General features: G+C 36.5%; 1 protein-coding gene across 5 annotated transcripts in view; it reads left to right on the top strand.

Moving 5' to 3' along the window:
* MME (membrane metalloendopeptidase) overlaps positions 1-26813 on the top strand; it is an 89924-nt gene that overhangs the window by 55024 nt on the left and 8087 nt on the right. For all 5 annotated transcript variants that reach the window (XM_033125367.1, XM_033125378.1, XM_033125359.1 and 2 more), the window contains exons 15-20: positions 2122-2202; positions 3557-3660; positions 17390-17448; positions 22942-23061; positions 24506-24639; positions 24769-24834. In XM_033125367.1, the coding sequence (XP_032981258.1) occupies positions 2122-2202; positions 3557-3660; positions 17390-17448; positions 22942-23061; positions 24506-24639; positions 24769-24834 (564 nt within the window). The remainder of the gene's footprint in view (positions 1-2121; positions 2203-3556; positions 3661-17389; positions 17449-22941; positions 23062-24505; positions 24640-24768; positions 24835-26813) is intronic.

Below are 26813 nucleotides of genomic sequence, written 5' to 3'. Positions count from 1 at the left end.
ATATGCCCTCAATTTTTAATGTAAATTTCTAGCTAAAGTTTTTTGAGACATGCCCCATTTAGTTTTTTATATATCACCTGGGGAGAAAAAAAAATACTGGATTTCTGTTCAAGCAAATGCATTTGAGTATTATAAGGTGCTGTAGTTAGAAGAATGTTGAAGGATCCTTTTTATAACTATTCCTATCTACCCCCATTATACACCTTCTATTGGGACTTCTAATATTGTGCATAAGAATAAAGGTGATATTTCAAAGGAAATCTTAGGTTTAAATTTACTATGATCATTTGTCTTGATAACTATATAAAACTATGTCCAGTGAAAACTACATGCTCTATGAGCATTCTCATGAAGCCTGATTATTCCTCTGTAGCTAGGGTTGCAGAAAGAACAGACTGTTCTTTGAACTGATACAGGAGTTCAAAAATTGTCATACTAAGAGAATCAAGCTGTAGTCTAGTTCTCTTTCAGGATTAAATCATGTGGAAGGACTATCTTTTCCAGCACTCACAGAGCCCTGGGTGAGTTAGGTCTGGAATTTAGGGCCCCCCACCCCACCCCTGTCCCCCAGTATAGCTACCTTTCCATCACTGACTAAGTCCTCAGAAATTCAGGCTGGATTTGCTCCTTTCATGTTCTAGCTATCCGTGGTATGGTTCTGTTTGATATAGCCAATTGGATTGTTCTAGATCATCATTTCCCAAGGTGGTGTTACAAAACACTGGACCTACCAAGATGTTCCACAAAAGAGAGTCCCATGGTCAAAAGAATTTAGGAAACACTTCCTGAGGAAGGCTTTCCTGATCCCATCCTAGTCTAAGTTACACGGTCCTAGGGTGTGATTTTTATGGCACCACACATCACACTTGAGAGTTCATTCTCATTTCATTGCCCATCATTGACCTTTATGATAAAGTCTCTGGTGGCAGAAATTTTTGCCTGGCATTGTAGTCTCAACCTGGAAAATTGTAGACCCTTGAACATATATTGAATAAATAAATGTACAAATTAATTCCTTCTCTTGGACACTTATAAAATCCAGCAATAAAGAAACCTGCTTAATGTTTTTGTCACAGTATTTACCCAATGTATTTGACAATAAATTCTTTTTATGTACTAGCTTTTATTTCAGCAGAGTTTGTGTCCCTTAGAACACTCTTTCAGGAAATGTCTTCTAGAAAATAAAGTGCCATTGAGAGGAGGCTGATTTGTAATGAGCCAATGGTGTGGAAACCTGTAAAAAAAATGGACTTGGCCTAACTGACTTAGTGATACATATCCTGTCCAATCCACTGGGGAAACCTTGGCCTTATAAAACAGACCTGTAACAAAACCGTATCCATTTTATGGCAAACCAAATAACTCAGAGATACAAGCTTAATTCTCCATGAAAATTTTAAATTTAAAGAGCAATGTGATATGATAGAATCAAAAATCAAATATCTTTGAGAAAAATGAGAAATAAAAAATAGAAAAAATAAGTAGTAAACAAGCAGTGATCATAAAATAATAAAAATAAGCAATTTTAAGATAAACATAAAAGTTAGAAATGGCAGTAAACTAGTAGGAAATATGAGCTGGTAACAAGGAAAACCCTTGTTAATGTCATTCATTTAACTTTGAGAAGATAGATACACAGCTTTGGAGACCGAAAGAGAACATAAAAATCCGAGAACCAATATTCAGGAAGAATATTAGCACTAAACCTGTAAGTCCATATCTGTTTTTTTCAGCCAAATCAGTTAAGTGGAAAGATCACTGTAAGCTCCTAGAATGGAAGATTTAAGTATTACCCTCCTATAAACTGAAGAAAAAGTCCTTTCAGAGAAAAACTTCATGAAAGTACAATACATGTGGAACAATGACTTCTCAGCTTTTATTTTGATTTTCCTAGGAAAGCCGCAGCCTATGAGAATAGGGCAGTAGAAGCTGAATTTCAGACTGGTTTATTTTGAACCCCAGAAAGAAGCCACTCCTAAGATCTCTGTTTAAGTGTTGTCAAATACTCTTTTTGTAAACAATATGGGTTAAGTTAATCAGTTGATATTCATGAGAAAATTATAATGTTTGCATTTGAAAGTTACATAATCATCCTAACATTCAATATTGTAATATTCATAGGCCTTGGCAGTTAAAGAAAGAATCGGCTATCCTGATGACATTATTTCAGATGATAACAAACTGAATAATGAATACCTTGAGGTAAGTCTCTATAAAAGCTGTGGGCTAATGTCACTCGGGGCTCGTGCAGTGTCTTTTCTGTTGACAATGTAATAGGAATTATGTGACGTAGCCTAAAACCAGAAGTTTTATTATAAAAAGCCTTTAATACTAAAGACAGATCAGCGTTTGTTTTAGTTTTAGACTTTTATTTCATTTCCCTGGTCTGTATTTGGTTTTTGTTATTTTGGTTTCCATATATCCCATTTTAAGAGCAGTAAGAAAAACTTGGTGTCTTTCAAAGAGTATCCAGGGTAGACATCCAATTGCTGAACAACCGGCAGTACTCAGGCTCCTTATCTGTCTTCCACAGGGCTGAAAAGTAAAATCTTCAGGTTTCCATCTACTTTCTAATCATTCCTCCACTGGATAATCCCGGTTATGCATTCTCTATTTAAAAAACAAACAAACAAATCTAATATTTGGGAACCAGAGACTATTTTATTCTCCTCTGGTAATGTAACAAGGAAAAGAGAAGAGAGTTAATTAAAGTCATTACTGTACTGATTTCAGATGAGCTGAGGGTCCTTTTGCTAACCTTGTGGTCACCACAACTACTTGAAACCCTGGTGATGACAAACTGATCCTTACGCAGATTCAGGATGACAGTGATTCCTAATCCATTGATTACTAGTCTAACATGGGGTTTTGGAACCACAGTGTCCTCTCCTGTTGCATTTGAAAGTTACATAATCATCCTAACATTCTGTTCCATTTGCCGAAAAGCTTGACTATTCCTTTTAAATGAGCTGGCTACAGCATGTTATCCTGGAGACCCTTATCGTAGGACACTAGTGGCTGAGACTGTAGACTCAAAGCTAAACTGTGCAAATCCCAACTCCACCACTCAGAAACTTGGACAAGTGCACTTGTCCGTGCCGCAGTTTCCTCAACTTTTAAATGGTGATAACAGCCCATCTTTATAAGATTCTTAAAAGGATTAAAAGAGTGTAATCTACATTTAAAATCCTAGAACAGTGCCTGGCACATAGTAGGTGCTCTTAATCGCTGTTTATTAGTGGCATAATAAGAATATGTTATTCTCATAATAAGATATGTTATTATCACATCAGGTATGTAAGAATGAATATAAATATAGTAAGGCATGCCTGACACTTGGTTCCATGTAATTAATTATACAAAAAAATAGACACAGCTACAACAGCAGTGACCTGTAATATACAACTAGTGAACTAAATCCTTCTTTGGTAAGTTTTAATGATCTCCGTTAACTATATTAACTGATAGAATTTAAGAAAATATCCCCTATGTTTTTAGCAAAAGTTTTGAAGATACTTATTTTAATATTTTTCCCCAAATTTTTTATATAACATAGTTGAACTACAAGGAAGATGAATACTTTGAGAACATAATTCAAAATTTGAAGTTCAGCCAAACTAAACAACTAAAGAAGCTTCGAGAAAAGGTGGACAAGGATGAGTATGTATATTCCAGTTTCTAATATGTTCATTCAGAAGAGGGCCTTTTCCTTGCTGGATTCAGAGAAAGAGCCTGACTTAGAACACTGTTAAAAAGTACAACTGTCCTCCTCGTATGGTGTACTTTTAAGAGCATCTAAGAATATACTAAAGATGAGTCAGGGATTTAACCAAATTTAAAAATTTTTTTATTAAGGTGTGTGTCCTCATTTCTTTGGTTTCTTTTCATTTTATTGTCCGTCCCCTCTGCTTTTTTTGTGGACAAGTTTTCTTGAGAGAGAACACCTTAATCTAAGTAGCCCATAGCTCCTTCAAGCCTTCCCTGAGGCCTCACTTACTGTACTCAGAGTTTTCTTCTGCCTGTTGCCCCACCTGTTATCAGACAGTCATTCCACAACCCCCCCGCCTTCCTAGATTGTCCCATGTAACACTTCTCTTACCCTAGTGGTAGCCAAATATGAGATACCAGGAATCACTCTTGTTCATAGCCTTCAAATACTCTTAATCTCTGCTTATTAGTGGCATTAGTACTTCACATTAACTATTAGTTTCATGTTTATTTTTCAGTTAAATGGATGTGTCTAACATATTTATCAACATTTATGTTTGTGCACTTAAGTCCCTAGAATTGCTTATGTTCACTTCTCACTAGGCTCTGAGCTCCTAGAGAATAGGGTCTTTTCCTTTTGATTGTTCAGCACAGTGCTGACTACATAGAAGGTTTTCAGTTAAAACTGAAGTAATGAATGAGTGAGCAAGTGAAAAATAAATATACTAACTTGATTTGTGTGGTAACTGAAACAATAACATGCCAGTGAGGTGCTTGGTTCATCTTATGCATTAATTTATTCTTCCATTTATGCATTTATTAAACTAATATTTTAGAACACTGACTAAGTCCAGGTATCGTTGAACACTGGGAAAATCAAAGGTGAACTTTGATTATATTACCTTACATTATAACAGCAGAAGGTAGTATTGAGGAGGGGAAAAAAATCCCTTCTTGAATAATCCTTGAGTTCTTATGCTTGGACTAATAATAAAATTGACGTAAGATTCGGTTAACAGAAGAAAAAGCAATTTAGTACATGCACATGGGAGATCTTAAATGATACTCTGAGAATTGATGAACCAGCCAGCTTTTTATAGTTTTAAGGCAAAGAAACAATAAATTTGTGAGGAATTGGCAGGACAAATAAACTTAGGTTTTTGTGCTCATTAATAAACAATCTATATGAAGTTAGGGCTTGGGTAGTAAATTAATTAAAAAAAAAAAAGCTTTGTTTATACAAGCTTTTTGGCCCTGAATTCCTTAACTCTAGGGGTAAGGGTGTCTCTCTCAGCCTCTTGGAGCAAAGAGGGCACTTTTCACAGGAAAGATTTATTTCATGCATTTAAGGAGACAAGAGAGGGTCAGTGTGCCCATCTTGCATCAGCGGCTTGTCAAATAACTTTAATTCAAAGCAATTGATGTTTTGGGGTGTCTTGCCCTGAGCCCCAACAATAGGAAAGACATAATGTAATAAACTGTACGATCAGAAGGGAAATGTTGTGCCAAGAAATGTGCAAAGTGCAGTCCACCAAATACAGGTTGGACAAAATTCCTAAATGAAAATCCAATACATTTCAGTCCTTACACAGGTACCCTGAAAGACTGACTTTTTTTTCTGACCTCTGGGTTTATACTGGAGCAAAGGTTGTGTTGTCTGATGCTATAAAAGGGGCTGCAAATGTCAGAGAATGTTTGTTGTCTGAGCTGGGAACGAAGGAAGGAGAATGGGTGCATATCTTTGGTGTTATAATCCATTATCAAATTCTTTCTCTAGAAACCCACAGTCATCAGCAAGAATACTCTGTGGTTTAAATTTATAATCTGAAAAGTTTCTTACAAGTCTGAATATTTTCATTTCTTTAAACTACACATACAGTGCTCACTTCGGCAGCACATATACTAAACTACATATACTTACATTTAATCACTGTTAGCACTATGTAAATTGTCTACAGACAATATTGTCAAATATTCTTTCTGAAAATTGCTAATATAACCTGCATCCATATGACACCAGAAGATTTCTTTATAATTTTAAAAGTAGTTGTTGAAATATCGCTTGATATTTTCTTTTGAAGTTGATGTAGTCCCAGTTCCATAATTATTTTGTATTAATAATATAGTTTGCACTTTTGCTTCCCTTTGATCATATGTGTTGATTCTCTGTGAGTCCTTTTTTCTTTACCATAGCTAATCAAAAACCAAACTATATTTTAATGAATGTTTGGTTACTAGCATGCATAGCTCAGTAGTGCTTTTTCGATCTTTTCTATGAGCTTCTGATAGTCAATCACAAGTGTAATATGACTTCTAAGGTCTTCTCTGCTGTACCAGCCTAGTTTTTCTTCCTTCCCCATCTAATGGCTGTATACTGACAAGGGTTCAAAATTCTGAGTGTACATTAGAGTCACCTGAGGATCATTAGGAACAGTACTCCTTACCCAACCTCACCACCCTAGATCGTGACGTGCTTGCCTGTGGGTAGGGACCCAGGTACAGCAAGTCCATGAATAACGTCGTTTTGTTCACTGTGGTTTTGTTATATAACATTGATTAAGTAGTAACTTTCAATTCTTGTTTATATCAATGAGCGTATGGTAAAATCGGTTTCTTTAAATGTTTCACCACAGTCCCAAGAACCTATCGCTGATGTTAAGTGAGGACTTACTCTACTGGAATTCTCTTTAAGTACCACTCCCCAACTCAAGTGAGAACCCTTGAGTAAATGTTAGTTCATTTTTGTATTGAATCATACCTGTTCATATTTAGTTTTGTGAAATTTTTTTTTATAATAAACTGCCTTTTTTTATTTTTTTCATTTTTTTTATTCTTTTTATTATAAACTGCCTTTAATTTGGCAGTTTAGGCTTAAAATTTATTTTTTGTCTTCTAAAATAGTAGAAGCAGTTTTGACAGTGGTTGCATCAAAGCATTGCATGTGCCCTATAGGACACAACATAATACATTTTCTCATTTTTTTGAGGTTTCTTATGGTGAAAGTTTCTGACTTATTTTGTACCTGCTTAATAGTAATAAAGTCACAGTGTTTCCTTTCCCCCTTTTTGTTTTTTTATGTAGTGTCAAGTTCAAGTCCTCACTGTGTGTGTTCAGGCAGATAATACCTATTGCTTCCACTTTGTTCACATAGCCAGTAGTTACCTCTCAGAGAATTACCTCTCTACATTTTCAGATGCTCAAGTCCTCATTCCCAAGGTTTTGCAGGAGAAATAGGTGTCTGTACTCACAATCGATGGGGCAGAAATGAGAAAAACTACTGATCGTTGTAGGCTTATATTATTGGGTATTGTATAGAAATGATAATGCATTAAAATTTTAAGGCAACAATTAATTTAAATAAGTTCAGTCAATTAACCGAATAGTAAACTTCTAGACCTTTTCCTTTTTCACTACACATGCTCTCACTGGGAAAATGTGTACACTTCTTGGCATCTTCTACCATTGTTATGATCACTGAATATTTGTATTTGGCCCAGGTTCATTTGCTGGGCTCCAAACCCAAATGTCTAGCTACCTGTAAAACACCTCCATGTAAGTGTTCCATTAACCCTAAAAACATGCATTTGCCATTTTAAGCAAAAAATTGATCATCTTTATCCCCGTATCTCCATATTTCCCCATGTTTTTCAATAAATTCTGTCTTACAGTTACCAAGATAGAAACCAGGGGCTTATCTTATCATGCTAGACTGATCCTTTTCTCTCATCTCTGACATCTATGTAATATCTACTTTAACTTCTCCTCCACAAAAAAAGAAAAAAGAAAATGGTTCACATCTACTATCTGCTAGTTAAATATTTCATAGGCATTGGGAGTGGGGATCTCCATCTTACCATCTCTATTTTCACTGCCTTAATTCAGACATTTCTCATTGTTCACCAGAGTTCTTACAGTATTTTTCCTAGTTTTATCACCAACCATCTCACATTCCTTCAGCTTATTTTTCTTATTACTGCCCTAGAGAACTTTTAAAGGCACAAATTGAGTCATATTATTTCCTGATGAAAACCTTTCACTATGTCTCTCTTGCCAATCTCATGAAGTGGTGATAAGGCTCTATGTAACTCCCACTAGCTCTCCAGGATTCTTTTAGATTCACCCTCCCCTCAGCATTGCCTCAAAGATACAGCCAAAGGAAGTACTTCCAAGTCGTTGCTCCATCTTTTCCTCCTCCTTGTCCCTTACCTTGGACGACGCTTTCTTTCCTTGTTCATTACACACATGGTTTGACTCGACTCAAGCATTACCTCTGGACTCATACCACTCCATCACATTTTTCTCTTTACCTTGTGCCTGCATTATACCATGTTTCAGTCACAGCACCAGTACATTTTATTACATTTAGCTTGTTGGAAGCAGAAACCATGTATTTGTGTCACCAGAGCGCGAACGTTGATGAACAGAATATATAGACTCTTCCTCAATGTTTATGGAGTGAATAAATGGCAAAATGGCCATTTTGTAACAATGCTGAGCTCACAAAGTGAACTTTGTGAACTTTGTGAACTCAGCCACTAAAGTAAAGGTTGCCACATTTAAGCATTTCACCATGATGGTTAGTGAAAATAATGCAACATCATCTCTGCTGCTCTCTGTTTAGCAAATTCAAAAATTTGAGGAAGTCTGCATGTGATATATTTGAGTTCATCATTTGGCTAACAAGGCCTCCTTCTGCCCATTTAACTAGTTGGCAACTACAAAGGACAGGGATTTCAATTTCAAAAGCTCGTGGTTCATGTGGTTTCTGAGTGCCTGGCGTGAGTTTCCAAAATTTTCTCAAACATTATGTTCTCTGGGTATTTGGTGCCAGACTGTAAAGAATTTCAAACATGTCATATTATCAGATAGGAACGGTGCTAAATTGAGAGCATTATATTCATTAGCAACATTATTTAGCTCTACAGTGACACACCACTTAACGACGGGGTATGATCTGAGAAAGGTGTTGTTAGACAATTTCATCGTTGTGTGAAGCTCATAGAGTGCACTCACACTGACCTGGATGGTACAGCCTATGATACACCCAGGCTCTATGGGATAGCCTGTTGCTCCCAGGCTCCAAGCCTGCACAGCAAGTTACTGTACAAAACAGCACGGATTACATGAAGCACGAGAGGAAATGATGCAATCAAGAGATACAGTAAACAAGAGGTGTGTAAGGCTGTTGCCAGTGTGATATGGCATACTATTACAGCGAAGATTTTGTTTTTAAGTAGAAAGAGTATACTCTAAAATGACAATTCAAAGTATAGTATAATAAATACAGTGTAGTGAATCCTAAATAAACCAGTAACATAGTCATTTCTTATCATTATCAAGTATTAATATATTGTACATAACTGTATGTGCTATGCTTTTATACAACTGGCAGCTCAGTAGGTTTTACACCAGCATCGCCACAAACACATGAGTAATGCCTCGTACTGTGATATTACCAGGGCTACAATGTCACCAGGCGATAGGAATTTTTCAGCTCTATGATAATCTTATGGGGCACCATCATATATGCGGTCCATCACTAACCGAAACGTTATGTGGAACATGACTGTACGAGGTCACATCTATAATGTTATCTATAATGATTTACTTCCAGTAACATGATTATTCACTTCCATAAACCTCTAAAGAGAAAAAATATATAAGAACAAAACAAAATGAATTCCTTTTCTTGTTTTTAGATTTGATGTTATTTTGTTAGTTTCTCAGGACAAAACTTTTCTATAACATAATTGGAACAGGTGCCAGTGTTTGTAAGTCATGACCATTGAGCCATGGAGTTACTTTTTATAAACTACAAAGACTTATTTCATTGCTGAAACTTTCCTGCTGAAATACAGCAAAATAAAAACACACTGACATTGACAGTTGCCAATTCAAGAAACATTTTACTGAGCAGCTGCCATGCGTGCAAAGCACTGTGCTATAAACACGGGGGGATGAAGACATGAATAAGATACGGCCCTCAACTCAAGAGCTCCCCATCTAGTAAAAGAGGCAGATGAGTAACAGTTAAGTCTGATGAAAGGCAGAGTTGGTTGGTGTGCTATTGCAAGGAAACAAAGCGCTAGGACAGCACTTTTTTCAAAACCACAATTAAACCTTTACTTATTAGTACAACATTCCCTGGAAACAACATGTCAGCATTTAAATTAATATTGAGGTGAGCAGAGGATACTGAAAACAAAACAAAACCCTTGGTTCCTTTCTATCTTCCCTTTCATTGCTTTAAGCCTGCTGTTTTTTCTAATTGGATGGTAAGGAGCCCCTGAAATAAGTGGTACTCCTGAAGCTGGTAGCCCCAGCTGTGGCTCTACATGGCGCTTCCTGAAAGGCCAGTGCCACCAAAAATGACAGGGAGGTTGGTACCCTGTGAAGTGACACTGTAATTTTGCCACTACAACAAGTCAATAATACTCTTTCAGTGTCACAGTTCTGCCAGTTGCTACCTGTGGCCTTTCAAAAGCCATGTGGTTTCCTTTATTTATAAAATAACAGGTTGATTTAGATGGTATAGCATCTCTAAGATTCTTTCCAGCGTTAGAATTCTCTGACCTTTACTGTGAAGTTTTGATAGGAGTCGGTACGTTTTCTTCCTTGGTTTCTCCACATCAAGTGAGCTGAGAGAAAAAGAACATCTTCCTGAGAGGTATGGAAGTACCTCACCACTTTCTAAAATATTCCTTCTGATTTTGCCCTTCACTGATGTTTCTAGAATCAGTCTTCTTTCTAATTAAATCCTGTGTTGGTGAACTTAATTATCAAAAGGAAAACAGTTACAGAAAACTCATATGGGTAAATGAGATGGCACCGAGCTGGAGCGTTAATAAGACCTATCCAGCATAGATGTGAAGAGTGCTAGAGATTTTGGACACAACTGAATCTCCGTGAGTGTAGATTTATGGGGAAGATTTGTACAAAAAGGTTATTTGGCTCAGCAAATACTACTCAGCCAGAAAGACGAAACAACAGGTAGTTAGATTAAACTTGGACAGATGACTCCTAAGTCCCCATGGCAGTATCCACATGGCATGCTCATCCACATGGTCTGCACATGTTGTCATAGTTTTTACTCTCATTAAACCAGCAGACTTTGCAGTTTTCCAATGTGTTTTGGGGTTAAAAGCAAAACGCATTTTATCAGTAAAAATATTTCTGCTTTTGAACTAGTGCCCAAAGAGGATTTTGTTTTGTTTTATTTTCAGAGGAGAAAGGGGAAGTAGAGAGGGACGGTAAATAATTTCAAGGTTTAAGTTTTAAACTGGGAGAACTTTGCAAAAGAATTCTGGAACATTTTTTTATGCCAGTGTATCCTGTTGGGAGGAGAATGTCCAGATGGCATGTGGCTTCTAGTTGCCATCGCTGTCTATGGTTTGCGTGGCAGCAGGGCCTCCCCTAAGCCATGCCCTCCACCCTCCCTGGGTTCCTGGAGGAGAAGAGTCAGCACTCTCGAGGCCCGGAGGACCCATTGACATGCCTAGGCCCAAACATGTATGGAGTGCCTGTCATGTTCCCAAACACTGTTCTAAGCCCTAAGATATAATTAAAAACAAAACATGAAGTAAGCAACTAGGACTACATCAAACTAAAAAGCTTTTACACAGCAAAGGAAATCCTATATCTGATAAGCAGCCAATGTCCAAAATATGTAAGGAATTCCTACAACTCAATTACAAAAAATAACTCGTAACCCAATTTAAAAATGAGCCTAAGGGCTTGAATAGACATTTCTCCAAAGAAGACATACAGGAGGCCACCAAGTGTATGAAAAGATGCTCAAATATCACTAATCGTTGGGCAATGCATATCAGAACCACAGTGAGAGGTCAGGATGGCTATTTACAAAAACAAACAAACAAAGAATGTGAGAATGTGGATGAATGCGGATGAACCTGAGGACATTATGCTCAGTGAAATAAACCAGACAGAAAAAGACAAATACAACATGATTCCATGTATACGAGGAATCTAAAATAGTCAAATTCATAAAATCAAAGAATGGAATTGTGATTTTTCAGGGTCTAGGGGTGGGAAGTTATTAATCAACAGGCATAAAGTTTCATTTAAACAAGACGAATAAGTTCAAGAGATCTGTGTAGCATTGTACCTGTAGTCAACAATAATGCACTGTACACTTAAAATGTGTTAAGAGGATAGATTTCATAGTTGGTCTTCTTATGACAATTAAAAAAAGAAAAAACCTAGAACATCTCTGCCTTCATGGAGTTACCATCTGATGAGCCTGATAGATGGTAGACTTAAAATGTCGTTACATCATTGCTGAGGGTTAGATGAGATGGAAGAGGTTTCAGTTCTTTCCTGAAAGATCCCAAGATTATTCTAAATCAGGAGGAAAAAGTCACCAAAAGAAAAATCTGACAGAAATGATCCACCCACCCATATATCTCCCAAATTGGGAATTTCTCTGAATTTAGCACATCACACATATGAGGGTGCACACATGTGCATATACACACAAAGTTATCGAAGACTAAAAAGAGTGTGCTTCTCACCAAACAGAACCTCACACAACCAACTGATGACTTCTAGGAAGAAAATCAGGCTAGTGATTTCTATCGCCTTTTTTTTGAAAGAGAGGTAGATTCCCGGGCTCTCACCTTTTAGACAGTAAGGTGATTCACTCAGAGTACTTCAGTTATGTTAACAACTCTTAGGCAATTACAATGAACAGTTTAATGAGGCCCTTTGGTCCTACTGTGCTCTTGCCTGTGGGTAAAAATGTGCACCTTTTAGAATAGTGGATAGAACTGTGCTTGGACTCAGGGAGCCTTGGCAGGTGGGATGGTGGGAGGTGGGGGTAGAGAGAGTGGGCAGCCTTGAGTTAAGATTTCTGTTCTGAAACTTAATAGCTGCGTGAGCTTAGACAACCTACATAATACCTCAATGATTCCTTCATAGACTGAGGTTAACAACATCTACTTTTTCCCTGTGGGGTTGTGGTGTTATGTGTGGTGTAATGTGCCTGCCACATAACTTAGGTGCTCATTATGGTAGCTGTTGTTATGATTGTCTGGTTATGATGGGACTTCAGGGTGGTGTAGAAGCCAGCGTCCTAAAGCTTGTCAGTGTGTTGTGAAGAGGTTCAGAGTAAGCCACCCCAGAATGTGCCACTTTGACGCAGATTATCTTAAACTGAAGACAATCAAGGTCCAAAAGACTCAGAAAAAGCTTTCTTCCTCCCCCTTAGCTACCTAAAAGAACTTATGGAAGGCCTGGTCTAGGGAGAGAGCTAACACTAGAGATAACTACAAAGAGTATGGGCTGGGGGGCACTCACATGTGGTAAACTGGGGGGGCACTCCCGGGGGACTGTTGGTTTAAACTCCTCTTGTCCCATTGTCTCTGTGTGGTATGGCAAATATTTGATAAACAAATATTTGCCCTTCCCATCTTTCTGTGAATTGGGTTCTTTTCCTTGGAGTCTCCGGGCCTCTAACTCCTTCTCCTTAGCTCAGGATGGCATATAAGTCTCAATGGCCTGATTGTCTTTGGGCCTCATGTCTGTGTGAGACTTCTGTACATGCATAATTAAATTTGTTTTCTCTGGTTAATCTGTTTTATGTTAATTTAATTACTAGACCAGCCAAAAGAATCTAGAAAAGTAGAGAAAAAATTGCTCAACTTAAAAATGAGCGCTTTCATTTTTAAAGAGGTTGGCAAGAAAATGGCATTCATCATTGTAATGAAATTTTATGTATGATTCAGATCAACAGCTTAGAAGTAGGGGATTTGATTGCAAGAAAAGAGGGTCCTCTTTCTCCTTAGTTTACATATTTTCCTGTTTCATCACTTAGTTTATAAGTATATTAAGAAAAAGAGTTTGATTACCGTAGTTTCTACCATTGAAAATTGCAGGCTTCACCTATCTTATGTGGATGGTTTGAAAGATGAAGTTATATAGAAAACTTTGAAGTCTTGATGAGAGTATATTAATAAATGTAAAGGATTACAGTGGTTATTGTGATTACAAAGTGAGAATTCTCCTTTCCAGAGTACTTGAGGAAGACAGAGAAAACCACTATATTTTGTTGATGATTTCAAAGGAGTTGCTTCAAGCCCACTAGATGCTGAGAAATTGAACACTTTCAGGGAAAAGGGCATTAACCATTTTGTTGTTTTAAGGTTTAAAGTTACACATGAGTGGGTGAAAGAGAAGTTTTGTTCCAGGTGCTTTTGCCATCCAGTGGATTTATTACATCCAAAAGGCTATAAGATCAGGCTGTTGACTTCTGCATTTCTTTACTGCTAGAAAAATGATGATTGTGTGCTTTCATTGTATCACCACTTAGGTTCTTCAGGGTAATAAGCGATGGAAGAGAAACACCTGGTCCCCTTCTCAAGAGTGTTTCAGTTATATTTCCCATCTACATTGTTAGTTCAGCTTTGAGAGCCATGCTACCTATAGTGGCCCTTCTTTGTTCCGGTGTGGAAAGCCCCAAAGAATAAGTTCACCTGACAAAATTATGTTTCAGAAGTTAAAAATAAAGTTTTCTTACTTCTTGCTTTCCCACTCTTTGCTTTCTACCATACGACACACATCCTTACTCCTACACATGCAGACCATGGGAGGCAGGAAATGAAATCAAAGAACAGGCTGATGTTTGCCTCATATCTCAGGTTTGATACCTGCTCAAGGGACTTCATAGTATCTGGCCTCCACACTTTAAAGGTACCTTTAGGTAGCCGGCCCTACCCATTACTTTAGGACAAGAATCACCAACCACCATTTGGTTTTCTCTTCTGTGCATTTTCTCTTTTCTATATTGCTATTCAGGATCGAATTTGTCTGTGTTCTATAAATGGAAGTTTCTCCTGAAACTTTGAGGCTGTATCCAAATGAAACTACCTTATAATTTTTGTTACGTCATCATTTAATTTGAAAAAATATTTTCTTTGCAACGTTAATTTAGCTTTTTGACCACATATATGAAACATGGAGCCTGTAGCTGTTCTCTTCACTTTTTTAAAGATGTAATGATCAAATCACAATAATTTGAGTTCTGATCATTCCTAAGGACAACAGTCCTGTGCAACTGAATCTGGGTAAGTTACCCGGGGGTGATCTGAGGACACACCATGCCAGATCTCAAGGAAGAAAAGGCAAACATTAAACACTAGCACTCTGGGAACCTCACCACCATAATTCTAATTTTATTTGAGGGCTCTGTGGTCATAAATAGCTACCTATTTTCTTGAAGGTATAATTCACAGTGGACATTTTAATATGGAAAAACCTCCCTGCTGGAAAGTTACAAACATTAATCACAATGCAATCTTAAACTCTTTAAAATAATGTAACAGAAGTGCAGGAAAGCACCAAAACAAAAGTTATGACATTTACTTCTACAAAAGCAATAAACATGAAATGGTAATATAAACTTCATTCATCTATGTCCTGCTTTTGAGATCTGTTGCTGTCTGCAACATTACTTTCATATGCCTAGTTCCTTTCCTCTGTAATATACTTATTTAACACTTTTTTTGGTGTGGCACCTTTTGTATTTCATTATGAGCATTGTGCCTGAATCCAGCACCAAACAATTTGCATGTTATTTGTGGTTATCTGTAAAAGCCCATGCGGCTATCACTACATCAGAAGTTCGTAATTGAGAAACTGAACCTTAAAACTACTGTGACCTGCAAACATGTTAAATTAACTTTTATAATAATTAAAGTACTTATAAGCTGTTTATGCATAAAATCTACTGCCATATTTCCTGTCAAAATGTTGAGGACGCATCAGAAATACCTTTCTAAAGTCACTGCAAGAGTGTTTCTCTTCAGTAGTATGAGCACATTTTCCATTTTGCGCCCACGACAAATAACTTAGAAGCATACTTGAACGTGAGTTGTAATAACTGTGTGAATATATATATATATATATATACATATACATATATATATACACACACACATGAGTATATAAAAACATAAGCCTAATACATCATTTTTGCTGATCATGATTTTTATTTATGTAAATATTGTCTTTCATAATACTTTTTGGTCACACAAACAAAATCTACTTGTGTTACATAGTTTCTGATCTCTGGATTTTAGTCTAGCACCCCTGGGTTTACAAATGCATGTTTTTGTTGTGAGTCACCACAAATCATGTGGAAAGCAAGTGGAGTTTAATTAAAATAAATAAAATGTTATGCTTATAATTATCAGCCTTCAAGAAATTAAAATATTGATGATTCAGCTGTAATGAACTTAGGGAGGATGCTATGTCAGTCATACCATCCTGTTTGAAAATGCTTTTTCTCTATTTAAAACAACAACATCAAACTAAAGAAGAAACACATTGATCAACCATTGCCCCCACCCACACCGTCTATCTTCAAACTTACTTTATTCCTAAAAAAAAATTCACAGAATGTTATCTGGATTTTTTTTTTTAAGTCCAAAATCCTTTGTATAAATGTCTTAGTCGTGTTATTGGAGATAAAACCCACACTTAATTAGAATTTATCAGACATTTGTTATATATTGCCCTCCCTCGGTTATTTTTAAGTGATCAAAACAGGACTCACATCTGACATCCCACAACAGTTACTGAAATTGTAGCTAAAATGATGATTTGGACAGCTGACTTTGTATTGCTTACCTTGCAAAGCACCGTTGGAAACAGTTCTGATTTAACCTCATTGTACTAATTCCTGTAAACTCTATGAGTAGGATAGTAATTTCCGTTTTTGAATTAGTATATAAGGATATATAAATACATATATATATATATATATATATATATATATATATATATATATATATATATCTGAAAAGAAATATAGGGAGCATTGACCTATTCTTTAGTTTAACGCTACTCTCAGATTATTGTCTGGGAGCTGTTTTTTCCCCCACTTTCTAGTTCAGTCTTGTATTACAGTTATTTATGCATCTTTCTCATCTCCTCAACTAAACTAGTCTTCTGAAGTCAGAAGTTGTATTTTATAAAATCTGTACTTTCTATACAAAGCCTAAGTCATGGTGTACTCAGACAAAGCCATTTAAGAACCACCTGGATTTTATTTTACAGTCATCATACAAAAATGTATCTCTGTATAATTAGTTGGAAAGTCTCTTTTTAAAAACATAATTTTAAATGGCAGTGATTGGAGGCACATTACCCAAAGCTAACTACCTCTGAAGGGTATATCCTAGTCTCCAAAAAGGCTCTTTGTAAACTAGAAATTTAAATATTTTTAAATATACTTGAATCTGAAATTTTAACTACCTCTACTTCAATATTCTGTCAACTGCTCCAGAACTGTTGACCATAGTTACCTAGTATCAGGAACATAAAGCTAAACACATTTCAATATAATCTTAATACATTGCAATTTCCGAAGACATACATTTGAATGGGTTTTGTACTGTCGGATGCCTGACTCATTTACATGAATAAAAATTCATGCAAATAAAATAACAGATTGCAGACCTGGATATATTTTGAGTTTTCAAGAAATAGAAATGCTTTCAAATGAGTTTCCTCACCTAGTGAGCTAATTTTAATTTGTTGATCATATTTCAAACAGAAAGTTAAGAGTCATCTAGGAATAGCAGTAACAATGCTTTTATTGTGGTGAGCAGATTGAATCAGAGAATATATTATCGTCTGTAACAATTTCTTATGTTTTCTACAGGTGGATCAGCGGAGCAGCTGTAGTGAATGCATTTTATTCTTCAAGCAGAAATCAGATGGGTAAGGTCTAGTCCTAAATAATTCTTTAATATCCCTTTATTATTTCCAACCTGTAGTGAATTGCATGACCAGCTTATAATATTCCCCATAAAAGCACAGCTGAGGCTGAGTTGCTGATTTATTGAATATATTCCTTGTAAGTAAATATATTTAGGTACCTCTTTCATTATAATTGCAAATTTTAAATTAGTACAAATCACATTAAATAGTTTGTTTTTTGCAGTATTCTCATTTGTAGCTAAATGGTTTATCTTATTTCTAAGTACTTTTATTTCTAAATACTTTTCAAAAGTCCCTTGTATCTGTATGAAGTTATATTGACTGTAGGACTTCCTAAGCTTCAGTATCTTAAAATGGTTTAGGGTTTCAATAACCAGCTTTTCGGAGGTTTAATTTTCTTGGCAATTCTGTATGCTGGCTCTGGTGGCTATAGTCCTGTTCTGTATCATCGTGTTTGTTTGTTTCTAGAAGATTCCAAGGGGCTCAGAAAGTTGTAAAGTCAATTCAATTGTATTAGATTGAACCATGTGAAATTATATGTACTTAACCACTGTTGACCAAAAAAGAAAAAAAAATTCATATGTTCCCTAATAACAATATGGCAGAAATATGCATAGAAATTAATACATGAGTGAATGATATAATGAATAGCTAAATGGCCTAATATAACTAAGATATATTTTATTCCTTTCTTGAGAAGTCTTTGACATCTTTAAACTCTCTCTTAAGTATCATATAAATGGGCCAATTTTCCCTAAGGGTTTTTAGTATCTAGAAAGGCACCCAAGGGATTCAGTATTAGCAGAGATATTCTAAACAATATATCCAGCTTCTCCAGGTGTACTCGGTCCAGCCCTTTATTTCTAAGTGTGGTCAAGAATTAAAAGGAAAAATAATTTCAGCATTATTTAAACTACTCTTTTTGTATCTCAGAGTCTACCCTAAGCATCATTTTTCTTAAATTCTGTTACCAATTACATTAGAAATAATGAAAAATCCTGCCACATTTTTACCATTGGTTAAAAAATAAATTTTAAAATAAATGGTAGCCCTTATTTTATTTTAAAGTTAGATTATACCTTCCCCCATTGCTTTTAAACCTAGGAAGAGTTAGATTAAGAATTAAGTTAAATTAAGAAGTTATCTACATTTTCTTCTAGTATTTTTATGGTTTTTATTTTTGGAGCAAATCTTTAATCCATTTGGAATTTATTCTGGTATGTGACATGAAAATGAATTATAACCAGAAAACATTGTCTTCATATAACGTGTAGATAATAAGTAAGGCATGTGCACGGGGCTAAAATCAATGAGCTCAAAGTCTAGACTGATAACGTTTCACAGCTAGTGAAATAATAACCTAAACTCGGACTAGATCCTGTTTAATGATCAGCTCAGAACCCATGCAGCCTTTCCTTTGTATTGTAGTCCTAGAAACCATTCAGACCTTTTCTTAGAAGTGCCTTTCTCACTGGAGAGTCTTCTCTTTGAAAACCTCTTTTTGATATTCCACTATTCTGTCAGTGTAAGATCTAGTTCATTCTGGGCTTGGACTTAAACAGGATAATTAACTTGGAATGGAATCCCGAAGCAATGCAAGGCAGCCCGGACTTTGGTTCTGCCTTAGGACGGACTAGGGATAGAACTTCATTTTAATCCAACTCAGGAAGGGCCCTGGATCCTATCAGACCTAGCGCTGCGTCGTCCCCACAAGAAGAGCCAGGTAGACCCTCTGTACGGCCATTCCGGCATGTGTTTTCCTTCATCCCTTCTCTAGAACAGGTCTACACAGTTCAAGGCAAAACAGGACTTTGTTTTGGCTCTGATTTACCCCATATTTTTGGAAATGGCTCAAAATTAGTCCATATCAGAGATTCTCTGATCGGAAAAGACCTGGGAATGTTTTCATTTTGGATTTAATACCTTCAAACCAAACAAGCACACAGCAAAAAGAAAAAGGGAAAAGTGGCCTCACATTTCACCAAGTAGACAACTATCCTCTGAATAATCAAGACTTGGCTATAATAAGCATTCTTAATATATAAGAGAGACCTTTTAAAGATTCATAAGATAAATTCATCTGATGGAAATTTGAAATTCGAGAAATTCTTAACCTCTTTTCATATGCTTGTCTGCTAATAATAGCAGTTCAGAGAAAGGGAAAGTGTCATGCAAGAGGAGAAATCTTTGACATGTAATGTTTTCTCCTTGAAAATTCATTTAAATCTTCAAATGGGCATTGTCTTAACTAAAAATAATTGAAGATCTTATCTTCATCTTACTTCTTGATAAAAGTGTGTGTGTGTGTGTGTGTGTGTGTGTGTGTGTATACCTACATAACTTTTGCAACACTGTCTTAATGGATTTGATATCATTAGAATTGGGATGGAATAGCATGTGTCTCATAAATGACCCTCCCACACTCACACAAGTACCTTAAATTAGATTGCGTAAAATTAGATTGGTCTTTTCGTGTTATGGTAAAAAAGAACTTGTTTTAATATCATACAGGGAGTTATTCATATTAAAAAGTATTTCTACTTTTTAATTCAGTTCCCATCACTTTTTGTCATAACTCATACATGTAGGCTACATTCCAAATTTTATGCACTTCCACCACTTCACATCAATAAAAAAACATCAATTTACGGGACAGGATGGCACAGTGACAGTGTTTAATTTATTGGTTGTGCATTTGCTCCATGGAGCTCTAGAAACTTTTCATGCAGGTAGGAAAGTTGCACTCGAATGTTTTGTAAAATGTGTCTCTGTACGTTCGAGGCACTACTCAGGCATCTTATTAAACCTGAAAGTCTTGTCGAAGGATATGGTCAAGTCAGAAATGAAGTCTTATGACTGCTGCATTCTCTTTTTTCATTAATAATCAGAAAGTTTTTTTATTTTTAGGAAATCTATGGATTATTTATATTTAGTGTCTCAGCCTGGATGGTCTATTGTGGCCTTGAGATAAATTTTCTAAAGTTGTCTTGTTCACTCTTAGGAGTCTTATTTTCAGACTTGAAAATTAAGAGTAAATGTTTCCAAACATATTCCTGTTCCATTTAATATAAAAAAAAGAATGTTTAATTTTTTTCTACCAAAAAAATTGATTTTACCCAATTGCAATTTTAAGCTTTATATCAAAATTCTAAAATTAAATTGTTTGCTCCCTTAAAATGATAGGGAAAGTGAGGGGGTGGGGCGGGGAGAAACACAGTCTTTTGTTTCGTGGACCAATGATTTATTTAATTAACTAACTTGTTGACATCCATGAGCATAAAAAATGCAGGACTAAGCAGTTGGTTATTATCAACAGTTGTGAAGTCTACTAGTAACAGTGATAAAGCTAATGGGGAAAATCACAGATATTTAGCTGACAGAGTAAAAAGAAATCATAATTTGCAAAGCAGAACTTGAAAACTAGTATTTAATCTGAGCCATAAAAACCTTATCACTTGCCTGAAGAATGGTGGATCGGGTATAATTAAAGCAGCAGGATCTGTACAGTTAATGTTTAGTCTTGTTACCATGTTTCATAAGAGCATTTTGTATAATGGGTGGATTTTAATCAAAGCACATAGTGTGGGAGATAGCGTTCACTTTAAGTTAATAAAATACTGCACATGATTTTTATGTATAAGCTAAAAATAATTTCTCGGCACTTTTGATAGCTCAGGCAGCTACATGTGAGGTATAACTTTCATCAAAATTCACCAAAGTGTTTATTTTCTTTTTATTATTATTTTGTCATTTTGACTGTTACGGCAACTTGACAGATTCTTTTTTCAAGGCCTGGAGAGCACTTAAATTGCCCAGCTTATTTTTAAAGACCTCTGTAAATATCTAATAGTTATCCCTGAAACGTGTGTAAGGCTATGTCATATTCACCCCACCAGAAAGACAAAGAAAGAAGATTTTCTACGCTGTGTTAAGTAGATCTTAAATTTCTTAAAGTCAGGGCCCTTCCCGTGTATTCCTGGTATCCCACATAGCAATGGCCCAAGGCTGAGTGTAATAGATGTTTTACTGATGATTTTATTACAGAGCATCATGTTTCAGTTATTCAGTGAATGCTAGAGTTTTAAAACATGAAAAATAAAATCATGAAGTTATGAATATTATATATGAGGGAAGGGAAGGTCATGAGGGAGACAATGAATTAGGGGAGAACCCTGGAGTCAGGCCAGGAAAAAGATTCTGTGTTTTGTTACAGAGCCTTGATAAGCCATCCAGGGGTTTTTAGCAAGGGAGTAGTAATGACCAGAGCTGCACTTCAGTCTGGCTGCAGGATAGATTAGATTTAGGATAGACTATAATTGGGTGAGATAGGAAGTGAGAAGACCAAGTGGGAAATTAATTCTTAAGATGAGGAATGAGCGTGTGAGCTAGGATGGTGTCAGTAAGACTGAGAGGTGGACAGAAACAGAGGAACTGCTACTAGAAGGAAGGGATATGATCTGGTCTTTTCCTAAGCAGACTACACAAGACCGTGTAAAAGAAAGGGGGCATCTAAGATAAGTAGAAAATGTTCATTTTGGATGAACTGAGACCCTTCAAATGCCATTAACAGAAAAAATAAAGTCAAAAGAGTTATGGCTTAGAGGGGGAAGTGAGGACTTTGATGTTTGACACATGAAATTTAAAGAGGTAGTAAGACAGCTAAGTGTAGAAATTTAGCGAGTTAATGTAGATGTCAAGGGAGACATATAAAAATTGTTATTTATTTACTAAAGTTTTTAGGACACCATAGTAAATTCATTTATTTGTTTGCTTGTTATTGGTTATTTATTTATTCAACACATTTTCTAAGCACCTAGAATGTTCCAGGCAGCATTCTATTTTTAGGTACTGGAGATAGTCAACTGGAAAAACAAATGAACTCAAAAACAAACCAACATGTGTATGGACACACAAATCTCTGCTCTCAAAGAGCTAATAGCTGAGGGGCTGGAAGGTGGAGCAGTCAAGAAAAAGGGGGACAACAACCATAAATAAGGAAATAAATAGTCATAGATTCCTTGATGAAAAATAAAATATGCATACGTGATTGGGGGATACCTTCGATCGATTGGCTCTGTTTATCTAGTAAGTTATGGTAGATGGATAAAATGTTAGCGATAGCATTGAAAGTAATACTTGTGTTGTTAAGTGGCTATTTCTCCCACATATTTACAATGAGAAAACAGACCTTCTGAATGAAGATGATCATTTCCCCTCGCTCTAAATTCCTTAGAGCAGAAAACAGTCTAACAGAGGCTGTCAAGTGAATTGTGATTATAAATCATAGATTATGGTGCCGATCCAGGATGAACTCTTTCTTGTCATCAATAATAAAAGACCTGCATTTGTTTCTATCACAAAATATTTTTGTATATAATTAAGTTAAATGGAAATACTGGAAAAGTGCTTGGCAGGCAAAAAGCCAACCCCAGGCCTGCCTGCCATCACCAAATAATGCCATACATGATCCTTAACCATCTTCTTTCCTTGTAGTCTTCCCAGCTGGCATCCTGCAGCCCCCTTTCTTCAGTGCCCAGCAGTCTAACTCCTTGAACTATGGGGGCATCGGCATGGTCATAGGACATGAAATCACCCATGGCTTTGATGACAGTGGTAAAGTGCAGTTGACCTTCCTTTGACTGAGATAGAGCCTAATAAACCTAATGAAAAGTTATTATAATTTATCAATACAAAACACATTGATTCACCTGCATATCATTGACCTAATCATCACCATACTTTTAGTGTTCCTTTGAAAGTGTCGAGAAGATCAGAAATCCCTAATAGTGAGGTAAGAAGTATGTGCTTCACACTGATACAATAAAACAAATATTCACACTGAGAAAACATCAAGGATAACATTTGGTTTTGTTTCGTGATTGTTTATGTCTTATCTCTCCAGACTTTTAGAGCGCAGTGTCCGTGTCTTAAAATCAGTAAGATGTCCATAGTCATAAAACTCTGAAACTGTTTGTGGTCAGGGACTTCTTCCCTTTTTTTTTTCTTTTCCATCTTATACTTGCAAACAGTAGGCACTTAAATGTTTATATGCTGCAAAATAGATTTTTGATTGGCAAAATAGATTTTGAGTTTCACTGATATTTGAGAGTAATATAAGTAAAGTCAGGAGATATGAAAAGAGGTGATAGTAGAAGGTATGATAAAGATTGGTTTGTAAGTGGAAAGAAAATAGGAAGAAAACAATGGAGAGAGAGTAGTTAAGCCTTACCTAGACCTAACTTTAGAGAGCCAGAGCCAGAGAAAGAAAAGGAGACAGGAAGGGTACAATTTTGAAAAGGACTTACTAAGTGTCTGATAACTAAATTAACTAAACAGTAATCTTCACAGGTAGGTACTAATACTTTTTTTCATTTCTTTTGAATGGAAAAAAATAAAGGTACATAAAAGGCTTGCTCAAAGTTACAAAGCTAGGAATTGGTGGAACCAGGATGTGAGTTCAGGTAGTTTGTCTTCATAGCCCTTTTCTTACTCACTACATCATAGACAACTGTTGAAAAGATGATGTAATTCAGTGTCAAAATAGATAAATGCTACTAGCTCAAAAAAAGGGAAAGAGCAATGTGCTTAGAGTTAGCAGGAAAATTCCAGGAGGAAAGGTGACTTTTTCTTCGTGCTTTAAGTAGAAGTAAGCTGAGTCTACAAAGTGTCATGAGGGTTTGAGATATGAAGTGAATGCCAGAATAAAAATATTGACCTTTAAAAATTTCAAAACATCAAATTAAACAGACTTGGTTCAAGTGAAAACCATGGAACAGAAACAAGGCACGATTTTAGGAGTGTTTATCTGGTGGCCTCAGCTGAGATATCAAGAGCCAAGTGAGTGAAATATTTGGATTAATACTAAAGCATTTCAGCAAAAAGCCCTGGCAGTCCAGGTTTCATCAATTCTGGATGAGAAAGCTTAACGGTTCCTCTCATTATTTGTCCAATTTAGTATTCTCTCACACATGGTATTTCAGTTCTTACCATTTAAATTAAAGATATCATATTGTAATTTTTGATATAATGAGTTCTCGTTTTACTTAAACAAATATAGGCAGACATTTTAACAAGGATGGAGACCTCGTTGACTGGTGGACTCAACAGTCTGCAAGTAATTTTAAAGACCAATCTCAGTGCATGGTGTACCAGTATGGAAACTTCTCCTGGAGCCTAGCAGGTGGACAGCATGTATGTCGTCAGCCTTCTCATGAAAAATTTTAGATACGGTCAATCTTAAGTGAATTATTGATGCTTTCGCAACAGTCAGATTACAGTTAAGGGTCTTTTAAGCCTATGTTTTGTTTTATTTTTTAACAGCTCAATGGGATGAATACACTGGGAGAAAACATTGCTGATAATGGAGGTATTGGCCAAGCATACAGAGTGAGTAATAATATTTTCTTCCCATTTTAGTGGTTGGAGTATATATTTATCATATTTAGTCATTCATGTAAAGCCTTTTGCAAAGGACATATATCATGTGAGCAATAAATGATGAAAGAGGGATATACGAGGAGGAAAAGAATTGTTACTGTGCTACCCGGCAGGGGCGATCAGTGTGACTGAGCCGAACACTAGAAGCTGAGGAGAGGAGGAAACATGGAATGTTATAGCAACAGAAACGAGGAGATATGCAGGTCCACAGAGGAGGCGACCTTTTTCTGCGAAATAATCTCTGAAATAAATGTATTACAAAAGATGCTCCATTATAAAAGGATTATTTCAGTCATTGATCAATGTACTGAACAGGACCCTCAGTTTTCACAAGTGAAGCAGTATTTGGGAACCATCATCAGCGTAATCCACAGGCATAATCTTAAACCACAGTCCAGTTACAATGATACAGTGAGGGACTAAGTGACATTCAGCATGTGACCTTTTAATCATCCAAACTATTATAGCCAGAGGAGTTTATCATGAGCCATCCCTTAGAATCTCATTTAGCGTTCCATTCATTTTTGCATTTGAGGGCTTTCCTATGTATTTTGCACTACTCTAGGTGCTGAAGACACAGCTACAAACCCTCCATAAAAGATGACATTATTTGATGGTTTAAATAAGAATTAAAAGATGGCTTAATAGATACCACATGCACAAGACAAAAGTAGGGATTTTCACAAAAAGTGGAGGAATACTGGCCTTGGAAGCAACAATGAGGAGTGAGGGTAATTTCCAATGCTTCTTCCAACCCCGAGATAACCCAGATGTGGAAGAACCAGCAGAGTCTACTCAAGAGAATACAGGGGACAAGGTGTCTCCAGGATAGAATCAGGCTTCTCTAAGGAGAAGATGGATCAAATGTTCCACGGATAAATGAGGATGTAGGATTATTTGTTCACCATAGAAATATTTGGGTTAGAGGGGAGCAGGAGAGCCTCAGTGGTTGGGTCAGGAAAGAAGAAGCATCAGAGCAGTGTGGGAAAGATGACTGGTAGGGCCTGTCACTTGGCAGAACATGGATGATCAGAGTATGAGGCCTGGGAGATTAGCTGGCTGCAAAGTTTGCAAAAGAATGAATCCTAGCCACGTCCCAGGAGATGGTAGATTACTGCTTTATTGAATGCTTGGTAATTTTTTTACTGGATGCCTGACATTGTGCATTTTACCTCTTTGGGTGATGGATATTTTTGTTTTCCTATCAATATTCTTGAGCTTTATTGTAGGACACAGAATGGTTTGATCCTTTTGGATCTTGCTCTTACAACTTATTAGGTGAGACTAGGAATGTAATCGAAAAACAGTTATTCTCCAGTGCTGAGGCAAGACCCTACTGTGTGAATCTTGAGGTCCTTCATTTTTGTCAGGTGTGAGTACCAGGCATTTTTTAAAATTTTTTTAAATTGAGGAATGTTGGGGAACAGTGTGTTTTTCCAGGTCCCATCAGCTCCAAGTCAAGTCGTTGTTGTTCAATCTAGTTATGGAGAGCGCAGCTCAGCTCCAAGTTCAGTCGCCATTTTCAATCTTTAGTTGCAGGGGTTGCAGCCCACCATCCCATGAGGGAATTGAATCGGCAACCTTGTCGTTAAGAGCTCGCACTTTAACCAGCTGAGTCATCTAGCTGACCCTCCAGCAGCTCAGCGGCAGCTCATTGTCTTCAATCTAGTTGTGGAGGGTGCAGCTCACTGGCCCATGTGGGAATCAAACCCGCAACCCTGTTGTTAAGAGCTCATGTTCTAACCAACAGAGCCATCCAGCTGCCCCTAGTACTAGGCATTTTTATCTCTGATCCTTGTGCTTCATTCCTTCCCTAGCCCAGGGTAGCTTGCTTATATGCATACTCACATACTCAGCTGAATACTTGAGGGGACCATCTGATCTCTTAAGATCCTCTAATCTGTGCAGCTTTCTCCTCTTCAGTACCC

The sequence above is a fragment of the Rhinolophus ferrumequinum genome, chromosome 2 (assembly GCF_004115265.2).
Source record: "Rhinolophus ferrumequinum isolate MPI-CBG mRhiFer1 chromosome 2, mRhiFer1_v1.p, whole genome shotgun sequence".
Taxonomy (NCBI): Eukaryota; Metazoa; Chordata; class Mammalia; order Chiroptera; family Rhinolophidae; genus Rhinolophus; species Rhinolophus ferrumequinum.
Note: the sequence above shows the minus strand (reverse complement) of the source record. Positions and strands in the feature narration are given on the sequence as shown.